Source organism: Colletotrichum acutatum (genome assembly GCF_030867785.1).
Source record: "Colletotrichum acutatum strain CBS 112980 chromosome Unknown BDZ83scaffold_122, whole genome shotgun sequence".
Classification (NCBI taxonomy): Eukaryota; Fungi; Ascomycota; class Sordariomycetes; order Glomerellales; family Glomerellaceae; genus Colletotrichum; species Colletotrichum acutatum.
In genome coordinates this window covers 36892-53630 of record NW_026849116.1, presented here as the reverse complement: position 1 = coordinate 53630, position 16739 = coordinate 36892, and the positions used below count along the sequence as shown (strand labels likewise).

At 52.6% G+C, this 16739-nt stretch overlaps 4 protein-coding genes across 4 annotated transcripts; 1 reads left to right on the top strand and 3 right to left on the bottom strand.

The window, feature by feature from the left end:
- Positions 1-583: 583 nt before the first annotated feature.
- Positions 584-1725, bottom strand: BDZ83DRAFT_635678 (coagulation factor 5/8 type domain-containing protein). The gene has a single exon (XM_060509198.1). It carries the CDS (start codon positions 1546-1548, stop codon positions 646-648), a length of 903 nt encoding a protein of 300 aa, XP_060360292.1. The 5' UTR covers positions 1549-1725; the 3' UTR covers positions 584-645.
- Positions 1726-4513: 2788 nt separating this feature from the next.
- On the bottom strand, positions 4514-5681 carry BDZ83DRAFT_744130 (uncharacterized protein). Its single transcript, XM_060513153.1, has 2 exons — positions 5366-5681; positions 4514-5270 (listed from the first exon to the last, which is right to left on the bottom strand). The coding sequence occupies exons 1-2, from the start codon at positions 5511-5513 to the stop codon at positions 4681-4683; spliced, it is 738 nt and encodes a 245-aa protein (XP_060360291.1). The 5' UTR covers positions 5514-5681; the 3' UTR covers positions 4514-4680.
- A 6-nt stretch (positions 5682-5687) lies between these two features.
- BDZ83DRAFT_762345 (thioesterase-like superfamily-domain-containing protein) lies at positions 5688-7066 on the bottom strand (the record flags this gene model as incomplete). The annotated part of the gene is made up of 3 exons (XM_060515205.1): positions 5688-6250; positions 6367-6536; positions 6718-7066. The coding sequence occupies 3 exons, from the start codon at positions 7064-7066 to the stop codon at positions 5948-5950; spliced, it is 822 nt and encodes a 273-aa protein (XP_060360290.1). The 3' UTR covers positions 5688-5947.
- Positions 7067-12377: 5311 nt separating this feature from the next.
- BDZ83DRAFT_635667 (uncharacterized protein) lies at positions 12378-13750 on the top strand. Its single transcript, XM_060509197.1, has 5 exons — positions 12378-12831; positions 12891-12917; positions 13100-13552; positions 13597-13599; positions 13721-13750. The coding sequence occupies exons 1-3, from the start codon at positions 12763-12765 to the stop codon at positions 13283-13285; spliced, it is 282 nt and encodes a 93-aa protein (XP_060360289.1). The 5' UTR covers positions 12378-12762; the 3' UTR covers positions 13286-13552; positions 13597-13599; positions 13721-13750.
- The last annotated feature ends 2989 nt before the right edge of the window (positions 13751-16739 follow it).

Here is a 16739-nt window from a genome sequence, read left to right as displayed (position 1 = left end):
ATTTGTCAACGATGATGTTTGCCGAAACAATGCAATCCATCTCATGGATCAAAGCCGTTCTGGTTGCCATATTTCCTCATCTCACCAACACGACTGGCCCAGCATACCAGGCTGGCTAGGTATGTCGTCCACTGTGAGCTTTTGAGTGTGTATGTCAAATTCGTCGTGGTCATGTTTGCTAGAGTGGCGTCGATGTTTGCCCGGTTGTCGGGATCCAACTAATCACCACAGACGTGGCACACTATAATAATTACCAATCAGTCAGACAATACATCATAGTGGAAGTCTTATCCCTTCTGAAGACTGGTTTCAGGGTTGGCAAATGATTTTCTTGGGTGGTAACTGGGAAGTGGCGGAGAATTGGGAGGCGTAGTCGGGTTGACCTATACTCCTGAACTAACGGTACTGGCGTCAACCGATTGATCTACATCTCGAGTAGTTGACAATATGAGCGATGTTTGCCTCCACCGTTCTTCAACTGAATGTTGCTTAAAGACAACAAGAAACAGGGATCCAAGATGGCAAATGCCGAGACAGAAGCAACTACTAATTCTTGGCAACATGGGAGATTGGATTAACTCCTGCTGAGAGTAAATGACATATGTATGATAACAGAAGAGAGAGGGAGATATTGCGCACTCTGCATTAGAAGACACTAGTGAGTGCAGCTCCATAATCCGTGTAAGACGAGTCCATCTTTTCGATGTCGTAGTCGTTCCAGTACCCACCGCCCGCCACGGCGTATTGCGAGAACCAGCTTGCGAATCGTTGCTGGGCTTGAGCCGCAGTCGTTCCCTGAGACGGCTTTGCGTCATTGACCACCCACACAAGAGGGATCACCTTTATGCCGAGGGTCGTCTGCCACGTTCCAGGATTGTTGCCAGCTCCGCCATCGTAGACTTGAAGGTACACCCTATCGAACAGACCAGGGTTTGCGGATTCAACTTGTGTTCTGACGTTCGCCCAGAAGCCACTGTTGGTGTATGGCGCAATGGAATACTTGTACCCCATCTTCCCGAGCATCTGGGCAAAATTGACTGTGCTTGCCACGTCATAGACACCCTCATCGTCGTTGTTGAATGCGTCAAGATCCCACTCTACCTTCAGTACCTCAAAGTTCTTGTACAACTTTGTGTCAGACCCTGTCCCGTCTGCGTTGATCAAGTCGCGGATGATCTGGAATGTCGTGTCATGTGACACCAGCGAGATCTCCACCCTGTTGATGTTGGTTGTGCCCGTCTTGAAGGACTTGACCTTGTCCGCCAACGCGGTCCCACCAACATATGAGCCATTCGTCACTACGGGCGCGTCGACTGCCTCGCCCGCATCTCCGGTTGAATAGTAAACGAGATCGCCATTATCGAGGAGACCGATGCGGAATATGAGGAGGGTGTCGAAGCCGGAGGTCTTGAGAGCTGTGGTGTTCGACTGCAGAACATCCTTGAAGAGGAAAATACTCTTCACGCCGGCGGCTGCTGCGGCATTGGCAAAGAGTGACAATAGCACCCAAGTCAGGGTACAAAGACCGGTTCCCTTGGAGACTCCCATCGTTGCGCGCGGGATGACCTGGTCTTCCTGAAGAAGCTGTGCAAATGTTAGTTTCAACCGAGCTGCTCACGTGTGAGACGACAGGATGCAGTCTTTATGGACAGCGTCAGTCCATAGAAAGAATGCAAGCAATAGCTTCTTGAGTTGCGGACGTAACGTAACAAATGCAATGACAGGACGAACCAGGGCCAAAAGAGTCTATTGCGACTCTGTGGATCGTCTTGATTGGCCAATGCCCCACTGCCCATGCATATCACTTCGCTCGGACTTGCTGAGGTTATCGCGCCGAGGGGTTGTGATCCGGCCGAGATAACCTGGTCCTGAACTCCCAAGTCTCCTTTTAGGCTTTCTGCAACCCCGAATGCGACCTGATCCTTAAAATGCTACGATCTGTAAGCGCTGGTTGAATGCCTTTGGGAAATTGTTGTAAGCATAAGGCAGATCGTCTTGGCTTCCCCGCTTAACATCTGCCACCTGCCTAGAACAGTTCCCGGTGCCGAAAGTCAGAATGGCTACCCCTCTCTGATGCGAGGTCCTATTGAAATCAGAACTGATCAATTATTGAAAGGAACTGCTGTAAATGATAGGGGAAGACAAGCTCTTTGAAAACCATAATTATCCTGCGTGGCCACGAAGTTGTCTGAATGTTAATTACTGCTTGAGATGTCTCCTTTTTCATGCCATGTCGACTCCCATTTCACATCCGCAATCTTGAGCATCGTAATTAGGTAGCACAAATTACTGAGGGGAGGCTACTCGAGAAATCATATTGCAGGCCAATACTCCCGTGCAGGAGAGAGTGCCTGTGGCAGATATCAAAGCTCCGAATTCTCTCGAAAAACAGAGGCTATCTAGTTGCGTTAGATCGTTGGTGATATAGATGGATAGATGTCTCACAGAGGAGCATACCACTTTCTTCCAAGTTGAACACGGAGCAGTCCACCATCCCATCGTTTCATTTCATCTAGACCGAGGCAACAATCAGTAAGACACAGAGAAAACTGACTCTCATCTCCTTCCCTCTCAGCCTGATTCATCAGCCTGATTCATCAGCCTGAATTCTTCTCTCGTATTGGGGAACAGCAATCTTGGCTGTGAAAGACGAGTAATCAACAAACGGCCAATTGGGAGGTTGATCAATAGGCGTCCACATCGGGACGAAAAAGATCCAGTACTTCGCACCTAGCATGGCGAGGTCGACGGTAAAACGTCTCGCAGCGCATGTATAATGCGCCGCAGTCGGTGAGGGCATCCAGTCAATCTCGCTGAGATCGTAACCTCCAGCAGAGAACAGCACTGGTGACCCGGCCTCGGCCACCTCCGAGCCGTAGTCCATGAGGTATAGCTTAGCTGAAAGAAGCCCACACAAAGTGCGTTCCAGGAGGCGGATAAAGCAAGCCCGGGGACCTGGTTTACTCTTCATAGAGTTGATGTCCTCGGCGGGCTCGATGTCCCAGTCGTCGGTGAATTCGAATGCAATATGCAAGGATTGGGAGCTATCATTTTGGAAGAAAGGGCGGAGGGCGGATAATGCCGCTCCAACGGAAACGTGTGCGTCGGGTGCAACTTGCAAGATGATGAGATCTTTGTCTGGAAGAATACTTGATCCAGAAGTGCTTCGTGCAGCTTGATTGTGTTTTGTAGAAGAGCTGCGGCCACTGGAAGGGTTCACCAGCCTTGCAAAATGTTTTTGAACTACGTCTCTGGACTCCCTACAGGCGGACCAAAGGCCGGCATCTACGCGGTACGTCGAAGGGTCTGAATCAAACCACGAACACGGCCCTTTTTGTTCGTATGTGGGATTGGAAAGGACATAAGCCTTATCTCGGTGGACTTGCGTTGGTGCACTTCGTCCAAGACCGTTTGACGCAGTATTCAAAGTTCGTCTTTTGACAGAGAAGACTTGGAAAGCTGGGGCTGCAGACCGAAGATTGCATTCCCACACTTGTAGTCGCACCTCGAAAGGTAGTAAGCCGAATTGGTTAAATGTTGTAGCCATGGTCAACAGTAATCGGGTTTGGAATGTGTCTTTTGGTGTTTTCGAGTTTCTGGTGTTGTATTCCTCTCGGTATACGGTGTAAGAGACAAATAAATTGAAGGATGGGTTTGCTGTACGCATTTCAGGTGATGCTAGATACTGAAGACATATGGAAAAAGTCTGACAACGACGATGGATACAATGCCACATTTTCGTGCACCTTTTGGCTTCATGACCTTTGCAGTCTAGCCGTCCGTCACCTTTAAGACCTCATGACTTAACCGCAGCATTTATGAACTTTGTTCTCAAAGTATCCCGATGCCGTGTTTGCTAAAGTCACCATATTCTTTTGGTAGGTTTGCTGAAGTTCAAGTGCTCATTACTTGGAGTTGATGCTGTTGGATCTTCACTCGAGAAGACTTTCGTCTACGAACTAAGCCACCTCAATGGCTAATGATTAAAACATAGCCCGAGAACCGTGGCGTTGCTGGGAGGCAGAAACCCCCATCTATCCCTATGTTAAACAAAGCAAGCTTGAGTGATGTATCATCTTTGACATTGAATATTTTCCACCAACGAGGAATGAATTAAACCTTACATTGTAATGGGTACTAGCCAACCACCTTGGATGCCAGAGCCCAAAATTTGGCCTAAACTGCCGTACATTTCACTTTCAGGTTCGTGCGTCGCTGGGACCTCGTTTCCGACCTGATTGCCGGAACTCTCATCTTCAGCTGGCGTGAGACGTTTCCCTGGGGGACATGGATGCAACAGGACTTATTCGAGCTCAGCCGTGATGGATGTGGGTGGTTTATTGTGCAGATGCCAATCCTCAGTTCCGTCACCTTAAAGATGTGGTTTCGGGACATTCATACAAGGTCAGTAGGGTTCAGATGTCATGTGATTTCCGAAGAGGGCACTGGAACTGAAGAACATGTATGTGGAAATCCCGACTTCTCGATACGGGGGCGACAAAAGCAGTAAAGACCGAAAATGTAGGATCAAGTTATGAATTTCGACGCGCAATCTCTAGAGCATCGTCTTCAAATGCCTACCCGACCGCGGCTCTATAGGATCCGTCCAGACTCGACCAGAATGGCAACCCAGACACCTCGAAGCTCATTACACTATTCAGATCATGATAGGCCACACAATCACCGACTCTCAAGCACATCCCAAACAACCTCCTCATGAACAACATGCGTCCCAACACTCAACGCCGCACCTGTCATCAACAACACCTCACAAGGCAAAGCCCGATTCCCAATCCTCACAACCCGCCTCCACCCCTCCCCCTCCCTCCACTCCCACCTCTCCGCCGCAACCTCCTCTCCGACCCTCGAAATACCCTGACAGAACCGCCCCAGCCAGACAACCATACCCCGCGCCCCGCTCGTCTCGTCCTCGTGCTTGAGAACAACACACTCGACACCCTTCTGAGCCTCGCCCTCGGCCGCGGCACCGACCGGAGGAACCGTAACGGGCTCAACGTCCCTCCACAGCTCTTCGTAGTCCGTCTCCGTGCCGGTGGCGGGGTTCACCATCCGGCCCTTTTCGAGCGTCAGCCCGTCGGGCTGCTCGTACATGTCGCCCTCGTCGGCCGCGTTCTCGGGATCCGTCGTGCGCGAATCGATCCAGTGCTCCCAGCGCGAGTGGCGCACCTCGGCGCCCTGATCGTCGGTGCGGGTGGACGACGAGGAGGTTCCGGCGATGCCCCATTCCAGGCGCTCGATGCCGTGCGTATCTTTGTGAGTGTTAGCCTTGAGGTGTCTAATAGTTGTGGTGGGCGACTTTTGAGGTCCTAGGCTAGACTCAAGTGCCTACGATGTGGAAACTTACCTTGTACGCCATCGACGGTTGGCGTTTGCTTCAGAATGCGGAGGTCCACGAAACGGCGCTGCGGGGACGTGAGCACTATGGTCGATGTCGGCTCGCTCGCTTCATCGGGGATCCAGCGAATATGCTCGCGGAACGAGATGCTACCCATGATGATGAACTGAACTTGCGAAGATCTAGAAGCTGTGTCTATGCTGTAAATGGCAGTGGTTCACAGTTGGGTCACAGTCGAGGTTGCGCGGTATGCCACATTGAAAGGCAAGGCTATGGCGGTGATGGTGGGGGAATAAACAAGCTCACACGGGCAAGGTGTCGATTGAATCGTCGATGTCGCGCAGATCTCCACTTTCAGCCGATGAAAAGCCTCACGCCGTCATCGCCCGCCGATCCGGAGCCTCCCTCAGATCTGGGCGCTTCTAACGGCTTTTCAGCGCGCTAGGTACATCGTTTGGGAATCTTTATTCTCTCTGTGAGGTCTATGATCTAAGTCTATGTATACTGTCTCATGTTTTTACAATCGTTTTCTCTCACTCACAATCGCGCTTCTTGCGACGGAAAAGCAGTGACGAGCCAGCCCGCAACATCTTACGCAGCCTTCTCGAGACGCTCGACAATGTCTACCAGACCCTTCGCCTTCTCCTCGCACTCGATCTTACCCTGCTCTTGTGCCTCGTACGTCTCCCGTAGGCGGTCTACCATGAACGGCTTCAGCGGCGCCCTCTTGGCGGTCTTGTAATCGTAGACCACGATATCCTCGAAGCAGCGGGCGGCAGGGCGGCGGTGGCCGTCGGAGATGAGAAGGGCTTCAAGCAAAATGAAGTCTGATTCGTATGTCGGCTTGGAAACGAGCTTATGGAGGACCGTCACATGATCCGGGTAGGCCATTGGCTTCACATTGGTTGTCAGTGTGAGCGATTCAGGTATTTTAGACTTAACCGCCGCGGTGCCAAAGATACAGCGACTTTAGATTCCTGCTGCTTCAAGTTGATGGATATGTCACTCACAAACTTGTAGTCCGTTTTGATGCTTCTCATGATGAGGCCAATCTCCTTCGGGCTCATGAGCTGGTCCCACTCATCCTTGTGCTCAGGATCCACCGTCGTCGCAAAGTTACGAAGCCAGTTGACCCGCGCCGACTCGGCGTACTTGTTGTAGACGACATTGTTTACATGACCTATGGATGTGAGATTGAGATTCATGGTGTATTCGGGGTGCGAGTCATACCCTGTAGTATGTCAGTTCAATGTCCCCCGTCCTTTGGAGAGCCAGGCTCCGGTTCAACTCACCATTGCATCCTGATTTCCATCACAATCAGCACCCGTTTCATCTTATCTTGTGAAGACTCATGTTGTGACAGGAACTCACCTGGTCTCCCCAAGTCACCGTATGTCTGTCAAGGCCCCTCCACCCCGGACCCGTGAGGAACCCCTCCCGTCCGGCGAGCAACTCCAGCCACTGGCCATCGACAGCCTTCCGCAGAGCCGTCAACTCCTCCTTCTGCTGCCCGCTGAGATCGAGCCCGGCGCACCGCTTGATGCGTGACTGCAGCTCAGAAAGCCATCGCGGGTTCAGCGGCGGCGCAGATGCTGGAGATGAAGTACTGGCGGCGAGACTCCTTGCGGCGGTGGTCACGAACGATCGACGGGGGTTTTGGGGGCTCGAGAGGCGAGTCAGGCCGGCGTTGAGGGCGATTGACTTGCGCATCTTTGACTTGCTTACCGCGGGTATCTATTGATCGTAACGCAAAGTAGAAGAAAAAAGCAAAGAGAATACTAGCGAAGCATGGGATGAAAAATCTAATGGCAAGTCCGGCGAAAGGTGGATGATAGGATAGTGAGGAAATCCGGCTTCCGTCGGCTACGCGTTGCGAGTCGGTGCAGAATAAGGGAAGGTAAGGTACCCCAGGGAGATAAGGTGATCTGATTCTGAGTGCACATCGGGTGGAAGTGGATGTTGGAAGTTGAAATTGACCTGAAGGCTGGCCCTTTCCAGCGGGTTTTTGTTACAATTCCCGGGCTGCGTTATTGCCGCCCATTGGTTTGGGTCGGTAGTTGGAGCGCGCCCTTTGTGTTGGTAAGGAGCCATAGGGCGTGGGGGAAGGGGGGTTTCCGGCTCGGACTTTCGGTACGAGGTATTTTGACGTGTGCAAGTCCCTAAATGATTAATCAGGTAACTTGAAAGGTGAAGGGGAGGTAGAGAAGTGTCTTTTTGCATGAAGCAGGTGCAGAATCGCAACTTCTACGATCAAGTCGATTTGAGGATTAAATTGTGTGAGGCATCCATAGCAGGCTGAGCTTGCCTTCTCGCATCGTCGCTGTGCCTCTGTTCGGACCCGGGGTCAATGTGGCAATGTAACAATTCGCACCTCCAGGACCCATGACCCAGGCCTAGCGATGAAGCCTTTTCCCTTGGTGTTTCGACGGCGTGCATCTGCCCTTTTATGGGAGGGACACACTCGATATTCTGCAAACTTTGGTTTTTGACCTTTTCATTCCAAATTGCGTAGCTCGAGATGTTGAATCGATGCACATAATAAGCCACATGTCACCTTTCAACAAGATGTTGAGTTTCGCCAAGTGAGGTTGGAGTTTACCTCTGGTATGTGGCGGTGCATGCGATGCAACATTGGCAAACCCGCTCCATCTCTCATGGAATCGACAATAAACGTGTCAATGGTCCCCTTTTAAGGCATCCCAGGATGTTTGTGTCGCCAAACGCAGTGCTTCGCTGAAGATTGGCCTTTGTTGAACACCGGGGCAGCGATGAAAGCAGCTACCCCAGCTGCATCCGCTCCATGAGATGCGCTGAAGGGTTTTGGCAAGGGCCCAGGTGCATGCATGCCCCTCTCCAGGACCCTGAGGAAAGCTGAGGTAAGCACGCGTGCATTACGTAATTTGAGAAGGGAGCTTCTATGATTATCTAAGTAAGTACCTTGGTGAAGCAGGAAGCAGGAACCAACCAAGCTGCCTCCCGCTGGCAGTTGCGTCCTGCGCGGCGGGGGGAACCTGGGCGGAAGGCAGCTCCGAGCTGCAACGGGAGCGGTGGTCATAGCTTCCTCCTCTTCCTGCCCACCTGCCTTGCCTGCCCCACCTTCCAGATCAGGGAGGACGCCGGACCGACCAACGACACTGCAGTTTGCCAGCTCGCAAACGCAAAAAAAGAGTCCAGTGCGTTTTTATGGGCGGCGCATCCGGTTGACGCGTCTGTCCGATCCGGACTCCTTGCGGTGGCTAGCGAGAGACGGAAGAGTTTTCCCAGATGGTTGATACATTTGATTCAATAAGACTCCAATCGGTTATGAGTCTTCTAAGTGACACTTTCGACGCGTCTGTCGTTCTGCAGGAAGGTTGTGCAAAGGGAAAGGGGAACCCTCGTGGTACACGCGTCAGAAGTCAAAACAATGAAGTCGCAGCCTCGTTCGAATATCTGGACCAACTCCCACAAGACCAAACAGACTATGAATGTAGATGCTCCGATATAGAGTTTTCGAGTTAGGATCTCCTAAGTCAAGGATAAATTCGCGTCCCATATCTTGTATTATCAGTGAATCACGCGCGAGAAGGCAGGTAGATGACCGTCAAGCGAGGCTACCCTCGTGCCTTCCCTGCGAAAATTCGGTCCCTGCCTATCAGACCAAACGCCTTTCACGAAGATTATTTAAGCCAACGTTATCGCAGGAATGGTAGAAAGAACTTCCTAGAGATGCATTGAGTCACAAACTACCCACTGCCGTTGATGATGTGTTTCGCAACAGGAGATGCTGGGTGCTGGAAAGCAGCACCACGTGACATCCAGACGCTGCTTCCCCCCTTTTTCGATACCAGAGATCGGTAGATCGCGAGATTTGCTATGGCCTCTGTGCCAAAATTGATTCTAGTTTGATATCAACCTGTCTTGGGCCATTATCTCCATCAGGGTCGACAACTGTTCGTAAGTTTCGGACAAGTTGACGATGTGTTGGCCATGTCAATTCGTGAGGCGGTGACGGGCACACGTGTTCTGCTCCTCCACCTTGGGCAGGCATGCGTCAATCTGGAAGCGCCAGCCCGGATAAGAACAACTTTGATTGAAAAAGAGATATTGAAAAGTCGAACAGATGAATATTGAAGTCTCAGCAGTTCACGACGCAAATTACATCTTCATTCACTGGTGTGCAGCGATGGTATCCCGCTTTTGGGTGGAAGCGCTGTTGAAGTGCGAATAGCTTCCATCGCGTCTCTTGCACAGGAATGAGTTATTGGCGCTGGCAGCACAGAACCAGCTTCAAATTGGCCAAAAACTCATGCATCAATGAGGACAGTCACTGCGATACCAGAAAAGACGTGATCGACGAGTTTAGGCAACAGAGTGGACGTAGACACGCGGATGAGGCGATGCAACTCATTTCACCGGTCGCGTGGCCCCATCGCGATGGTATGAAACGACATACTCGGTGTAAGTCAAATCAGGCCAGGAAAATGGTAGAAATTCAACAAAAATATCGTCGAGCAGATCGTCGACCTAAATGATGGAATCCGATGCTTTTTTGATGGATTTCGTGGTGCTGTTAATGATTGCGACGATGGTGGTGCAAGATGTGCGGATAGCTTCAATTTGGACGAAGCGCGACCGAATCACAACAGTCGGGGTTGGGGGTTGGGAGTGTGCGCGCAATATCAGGGTCGCAACACGCGATATACAGAGAAAAAAGTGCATCGAACGATGGAGAAAAATTCGAGCTACAACACGATAAGATTAGACGCGAGATGGAACCGAAAGCTACAGGCAGGAGAGCGCATGCGACGGATGGCGTTGGCGGTCGGGGGTGAAAACGAAGATGGACGATGATGCAAAATCGGGCATCTCGGCGGGGGAAAGGCGTGAGAATGGGAGGGAAATTGAGGCCGGGTCGGAGGACGGTGGATCGGCGGGTGCGAGACTCAGAAACGTGGCAACGGCGAGCCATGAGTCATTTTTCGTAATGGAGGGTGAGTAAATGGGAAGAAGAGGGAATCAAGAGGGAAGAGAAAGAGGAGAAGGGCGAGGAGAGGAGAGGGTGGTTGAGGTGGGCGATGAGAATGAGTTTGGTGGGAGATGGGAGACCCGCGAACGTGTGCGGCATCAGAGACTGAGCAGGGACGGAGCGACGCTGAGCAGTGAGCACTCGGGACGGGGAGGGGAAGTAACAACGGTCCACGGTCCACGGGGGAAGCAGGCACGCTGGCGGCAGGACCTCACGGCGAGGAATATTCGGACCAATGAGAAAAAAGGAAAGTAGACGAATTTTAGAAAATAAAAAGGTGACAGAAGGGAAAATGGAGGATAATGGAAGGTACAAGGGCGATGTATCTTTTGTTTGCCTCCCCGTCCCGTCTGGCACTTTCTACATTCTGAGGCAATTGAGCGTGGCAGAAAACATGGCAGTTTGGATGGGAAAGAACGGGCGGGTGGTGCATGTGGCAGGTGCAGGTGCAGGAGCCAGGAGCCTGGCGGGGACCCGGAAGAAGGAGGGAAAGAACCACGCACCTCCTTCCTGAGATTCTGGGACCGGCTGATCTTGAACTCCCCGGCAGGAGGAAGGAGCAGACAAGGTGGATAGTTTCCCGCCTTCCTCTGCCCTGTGTCCACCACCGAGGGCAGGAACTGGGGGCATTGGGCTAATTGAAGGTAGGTAGGTACTGCGCCTATGGCTCTGTCCTACCTAGTCCCCTCACGCCGTCTTTCTTACTTCTCATGAGGTGAGTCTCATCTCACAGAGTCACACACCTCAAACTCACTAGGAACGGCAGTAGAAAAACACCAGAAGACTACCCCGGCTCCCTTAGGGCAGATGACTGGAGCACCCGTTGAGGGGTGCAGCGTGGCGACTGGCGAGGGGAGATGTGCTGGAACCACTCACTATCCATACAGCAGCACTCACTATCCGCAAGGAGAAGTGCGGCGTGCCTTACATCAACCCGGGGGGCGGACAGGGAAGACCAGGGACCCGTCCAGGGTGTGACGGCGGAGACGACAGAAGCCTCAGAAGCTTCATGCATAGCCTGAAGCTTGGGGGCTGGGGGAGCTCGAGTGCTTCCGGCGACGGAGGTGAGCTGGGCTGATTGATCTGAGCTGAGCTTTGGTTGAGATGAGAAGTGAGGGGCGCCACTTGGCCGCCGTCCGCGTCTTCCCCCAACTCAAAGGGCAGCCCGTTCGACTCGACTAGCCGTTACCGTTTGTTTATCAGAACAATAAGAGATGCCACTTGACAATTCAAACGTCAAAATAGATACAGAAGAAAACAAGGACTGGTCCATTATCAAAGGGGCAGAAGAAAGAGGCCGTGGACCGAGGTGAATTAGGCCGTGCTGGAATCTGTCACCGGCCGAGGATTTCTTAGAACACCCACCATTACCATCGCGGCGGCTGTAGTCCTGGACACGTCCAAAATAGACACGCACGTCTCTCCCGCTCCCGCGCTAATCGGCGATTTGAGTCCAAGAAGATATGCCACCGACGGATGAGGACAATGAGGTTGATGTGGGAGAGAAGCGGGAAGCGATGAGAGACACATTGAGACGTGGAAAGTCGGGACAAGCGGACGTCAAGGGCATCATCTCAAAGATAGGGCTCTGTGGCACGCTATCGTCTGTCCGGACACATCACAAACGAACTCGAAGTGTCCGTAGAGCTGCCAGGCTGTGGGCATACACCGTTCAAAGTAATGGAGAGAAGCACCCTTCCGACTTGCCCGGGCCCTTGCCAGATCTAACGGAAGACATCTTTTCAAGTTTATTCTAGGCTACCATGGTTACTTGATGGTATCATTGGTGTATGAATCAAATGAGTGAGTGAGATGCGAGGAGAAAGAAAGGGAAAGAGGAAAAAGAGGGTGCCATCTCTGAGGGGGGGGGGGGGGGAACTCGAGAGTGAGTGAGATGGGAAGTGAGAAGGGACTGAAAGTTGAGAGGGGGAAGGCCCAAGGCCCCCCCAGTCCGCGTGATTTAGCGACCATCCCCCCAAAATGGACGGGGGATTTGAAGGGCCCCAAAGGCACCCGCACCAAGCCAAGAGGGAGGAGGTAAGAAAAAAAAAAAAAGAAGGCACCTCAAGGCTCACACTCAAAAAATCCAACGCCCGCGCCCGCGCCCTCAGGTCGTCTCCCCAAAAGTTACTGATTGCGCACCGCGCCTAAAGGCCCCCGCCCATTTATAAAAACAAGCCCCATCCCCTCCACGCACGCGCTCCCCCATCACCCTCTCGTTCCGGATCTCTTCATCTCTTGCCTCTCTCAGTCACCACAACGCGTCGATTTAATTCTCGCAACTTTTCTCAAAGTACACCCGTCTTCAAACCGACTTCAATCGACATTTCGATTGGATCCTGCTTCATAGCAAACCTTTCCGCTTCACGCATCCACACAACCCCCCAAAACAATCACAATGCCTCCCAAGAAGACCGAGGGCGCCGCTGCTGCCCCCAGCAAGAAGTCCACCCACGCCAGCTACCAGGTTTGTACCTCCACCAGTCCGGCTTTTTACATGACGCGTTGGTTGCTAACTCTTCATAGGACATGATCACTGATGCCATCGTTGCTGTATGTTTTACCGCTCCTCCATCTCCGGCGCAAAGGGTTACGCGATCGGAGGACCCACGAGTTGGGTCAGCTGCCATTCGCGCCTAGCGCCCGTGACCTTCGATCGCGCTACCCTCCACCGCCTCGACGATGGTCCACCTATTCTTGTGCTCCTCTTAATTGACTCATCTTCCCTCCTACAGCTCAAGGACCGTAACGGATCTTCCCGCCAGTCCCTGAAGAAGTACGTCAAGGCCAACAACCAGATCAACACCGTCAGCGACAACATGTTCGACTCTCTCTTCAACAAGGCCCTCCGCGCCGGTGTTGAGAAGGGTGTCTTCGAGCAGCCCAAGGGTACGTCACCGCCTCTGTCGGTACAACCTTGAAGCAATACTAATATTCCTCAAGGTCCCTCCGGTGGTACCAAGCTCGCCAAGAAGGCGCCTAAGCCCGCTGAGAAGAAGGCCCCCGCAAAGAAGGAGGCCAAGGAGCCTAAGGAGAAGAAGGCTGCTGCGAAGAAGGAAACCAAGGAGCCCAAGGAGAAGAAGGCTGCCGCTCCCAAGAAGGCCGCCGCCAAGAAGGAGACCAAGGAAGCCAAGGAGCCCAAGGAGAAGAAGGCCGCTGCCCCCAAGAAGGCTGCTGCTGAGAAGAAGGAGAAGAAGCCCGCCGCCAAGAAGGCTGCTGCCGTATGTTGATTACCTACACTGATGGCCTTTTCATCACTAACATACTCATAGGCCAAGGAGGAGAAGCCCGCCGTCCTCAGCAAGACCAAGACTGGTCGCGTCACCAAGACTGAGAAGAAGGCACCGGCCGCTAAGAAGGAGGCAAAGGAGCCCAAGGAGAAGAAGGCCGCCGCTCCCAAGAAGGCTGCCGCCCCGAAGAAGGCAGCGCCCAAGAAGGCCGCCGCCGACAAGAAGGAGGCCAAGGCTGAGGCTCCCGCTGCCACGGCATAAGGGGCCACTCTTCCTTGTTTCCCTTTACCTTGAACGATGATGCAATGTCGAGTACTCTGCTCGGCTCTCCGCACAACTGTTTTTGTGTCACGAAATCTTGTCGAAAGGCGTTTACGGGAGTTGTTATTTAACTAACTGGGAAAGGGCAATGGGCCGGGAAGCGTTGGTGGGAAACCAACCTGGGGGGAAAACGCAATTGCGTTGTCTTGTGTCTTTGTCGTTTGTGTCTTGATTGTCTTTTCTATATGTTGCGGCTGCTTTTGATCGAGCGCGACGCGTGGTTGGGGGGCTTGGGATTGTGTTGAATGCTTTGAGAGAAGATTCCCGCTTTGGCGACACGAGACGGATTCCCCCTTCCGACTACTGTAACTATAGCTCGCGCGATATACCAACGATGGGAGCCTTTCACTGTTCACACAATCTTCCTGCTGATTTGTGCAATTCTCGCGATGTAAACTGACGCGTCGAGCTCGACAATCTAAACAGCAGACGGCGAGACCGAGTAAGTGCAGTTCACTCAGGGGCACGGTAAATGCGGCGCCTCGCTTGCAATTACCGGGTGGCACTGGAAGAAAATGATATTACATGATACAAATTGTTTGCCATCTTGTTTGATGCGCGCCTGGATCTTGATTGAGCTTAGGGTACGGGAACGATAATCTTTGATTGAATTACGATAAGAGCGGCAGGCTGAGCGATGTAGAAAAGGGAAAATCGAGAAAGAACGAGCTGAGCTGCCGACGTGCACTGTACTGTAAGGAGGACGAATGTCTGAGAATATGAGGACGCGCCGTGAGAACCGGAGACTGGGACCCTGGGCAGGGTACCGTCACCGTGTTTCTCCCCCATGGCAGTTTCGGAGTGGAGCCGACGCGGTTCATTCTTCCCAGGGTCTTTTTTTTCTTGTTTACATTTATGGAATTCTTCTTATGCCCGCCCTCTGACCTTTTGTCTTCCCCCGGTCCCGTATGTTGATTTAACCGCCGGACGGGCCACCGCGCCGTCTGAGAGGATAGAGGGAAAAAGAGGTAAGGCTGTGAGGGAAGGCTAGCTTGGCTTGGATACGGGGGGATGTGAGAGGCTTGAGAGCTGAAGGGCGTCCGTGCCGTTGGTGAAGGTGTCACGTGCACGTTCTCTCATCTCTCATGGCCCGACAGAAGGGAGGAAGAGTGCCTTTTTGTCTGGTTTCTGGATGAGTTGACCTTGAAATAGAGATCAATTTGCAGTTGATTTGAGATGTTTGGATTTGTGGTGCAAATCAAAGCTACAGCGTTTTGGAGGGCGTTGTCGTTTCTTGGCCGATGCTTTGGCTTGACCTCGCACCTTACCCCCTCCTCTGGCTTATAATCTCTACAATGTGGGTGAGACGTTTTCTTAGTGGTCTGATTTTGGGGCCGGATGTGACTTGGTCTGAGACGAGGCGCGCCCGTCGCCGGGACGAGTTTACAGTTTGGCATAGAACAATCCGGTTGAGCTATGCGTTTCTCTACGAAAGGTACGGACTGTTTTCACGAGAGTCCGTCATATGTCGCTGTCTGCGGCGGTTGTCGAGTGGGAAAGCGGTGAAAGGATTAGAAAATGTGAGCGAACATGGCCCTTCAGCCAAAGATGTTTCGGTGCCGCGTTTTCCCTCAGGTAGATTACTCTTTGGGAAAGGAAATGTTTGACTAGTTTTTCGGATCATGAACAGCCTACGTGCCCATCTTACATATTCAGTTGGCGTGTCGAGTGGTCCTCCAGCGTATTTTGAGTTGGAAGGGGATAGTTGCGCCGGCCTGCGGTCGGCGAGTGGGACCTGACCGGGGATGAGCGGACTGGACGGGTTGACACGTGCGATGAGGAGGCGATGGTGCCACACTATGTGCTGGTTGCTGACCCTGAGGTTGGCGGTGGTGCTCACTAAGGACACTGTGTAGGTAGGCGAGCACGACTGATTCTAGTGTTTGTTGTTTGCTCTTCTTTGCAGGTAGATGATCATATAGTTTGTCTCATCGACGGTCACCCACTCATACAATCGAGCGTGAGCGTATAGCAGAAGAATGCTGCGACTGACTGTGAAAGATAGGTGGGTTCCGTCAAGAGGGAGCACATGGATGCGTGCTGGACAGAGATCATCACGTGGGCAACCGCAGACAGGAGAGTGCCGTTGGAGTGTGTGACAGTGTCGTTCCCGGTGTCTGGCAGAAAAGAACGAGAGTGACGGGGGAATAGTCTAAGAGGTGGCGGTGCGGGGAAATGTCTTGGGGGAAGAAGGCAGGAGATTGAGAAGAAGAGGCGGAAGAGAAGGTGTCGCGGGCAGGTGTAACGGCGTCAAATGTCGAGCTCGGAGCTTCCTCTGGGACGGCGAACAGAGGTGGAGAAGTTGACCGCGGCTCTTCCGTTGACCCCTCTCTGTGTCCATCTCCCACTGTCTTTTGTCCTGTCTCTAGACTATCTGATGCTTGTCACGTTGCTGATGCCGGGCTGGTGTTGGCGCAGGTACGAATACATGTTGCCTATCGTGCGGTGCCGTGATGTGTCAGGCACTTTGCCTAGATAGGTGTATTGGAGATGCCGCTCGGCATGAGGTCCGGGCTGCCAGCGCGTGAGCAAGTGGTGCAGAGCGGTGCGGTGCGGTGCGGTGCGGTGCGGAGCATGTTGCAGATGTCCAGTGGACCTACGGTGACTGTGACTTGGATGACAAGGAGTGACGTGGATAGCTAGCCCCGAGCTTGCTTTCCCATTGGTGTTCCTGAAACAAACCTTGATGTTTTGAGGGGGAACGTTGGCCAACTTGGTGTTCAGCACGCAGTGATGAAGGTGTACAACGTGGAAGCGCATTGCGGTGAGGTAAGCATGGAGGGGAGGGGCAGAGGCGAGGAGACAAGAGACAACCTGGGAAGTG

What these genes read in the sequence shown, in the direction of transcription:
- BDZ83DRAFT_635678 (XM_060509198.1), bottom strand. Translation starts at nt 1,548, where the DNA reads ATGGGAGTCTCCAAGGGAACCGGTCTTTGTACCCTGACTTGGGTGCTA.
- BDZ83DRAFT_635667 (XM_060509197.1), top strand. Translation starts at nt 12,763, where the DNA reads ATGCCTCCCAAGAAGACCGAGGGCGCCGCTGCTGCCCCCAGCAAGAAG. An exon ending in CCACCCACGCCAGCTACCAG is followed by an intron (nt 12,832 to 12,890) that starts GTTTGTACCTCC and finishes AACTCTTCATAG; the next exon opens with GACATGATCACTGATGCCAT. An exon ending in TCACTGATGCCATCGTTGCT is followed by an intron (nt 12,918 to 13,099) that starts GTATGTTTTACC and finishes TCCCTCCTACAG; the next exon opens with CTCAAGGACCGTAACGGATC.
- BDZ83DRAFT_744130 (XM_060513153.1), bottom strand. Translation starts at nt 5,513, where the DNA reads ATGGGTAGCATCTCGTTCCGCGAGCATATTCGCTGGATCCCCGATGAA. An exon ending in AACCGTCGATGGCGTACAAG is followed by an intron (nt 5,271 to 5,365) that starts GTAAGTTTCCAC and finishes ACACTCACAAAG; the next exon opens with ATACGCACGGCATCGAGCGC.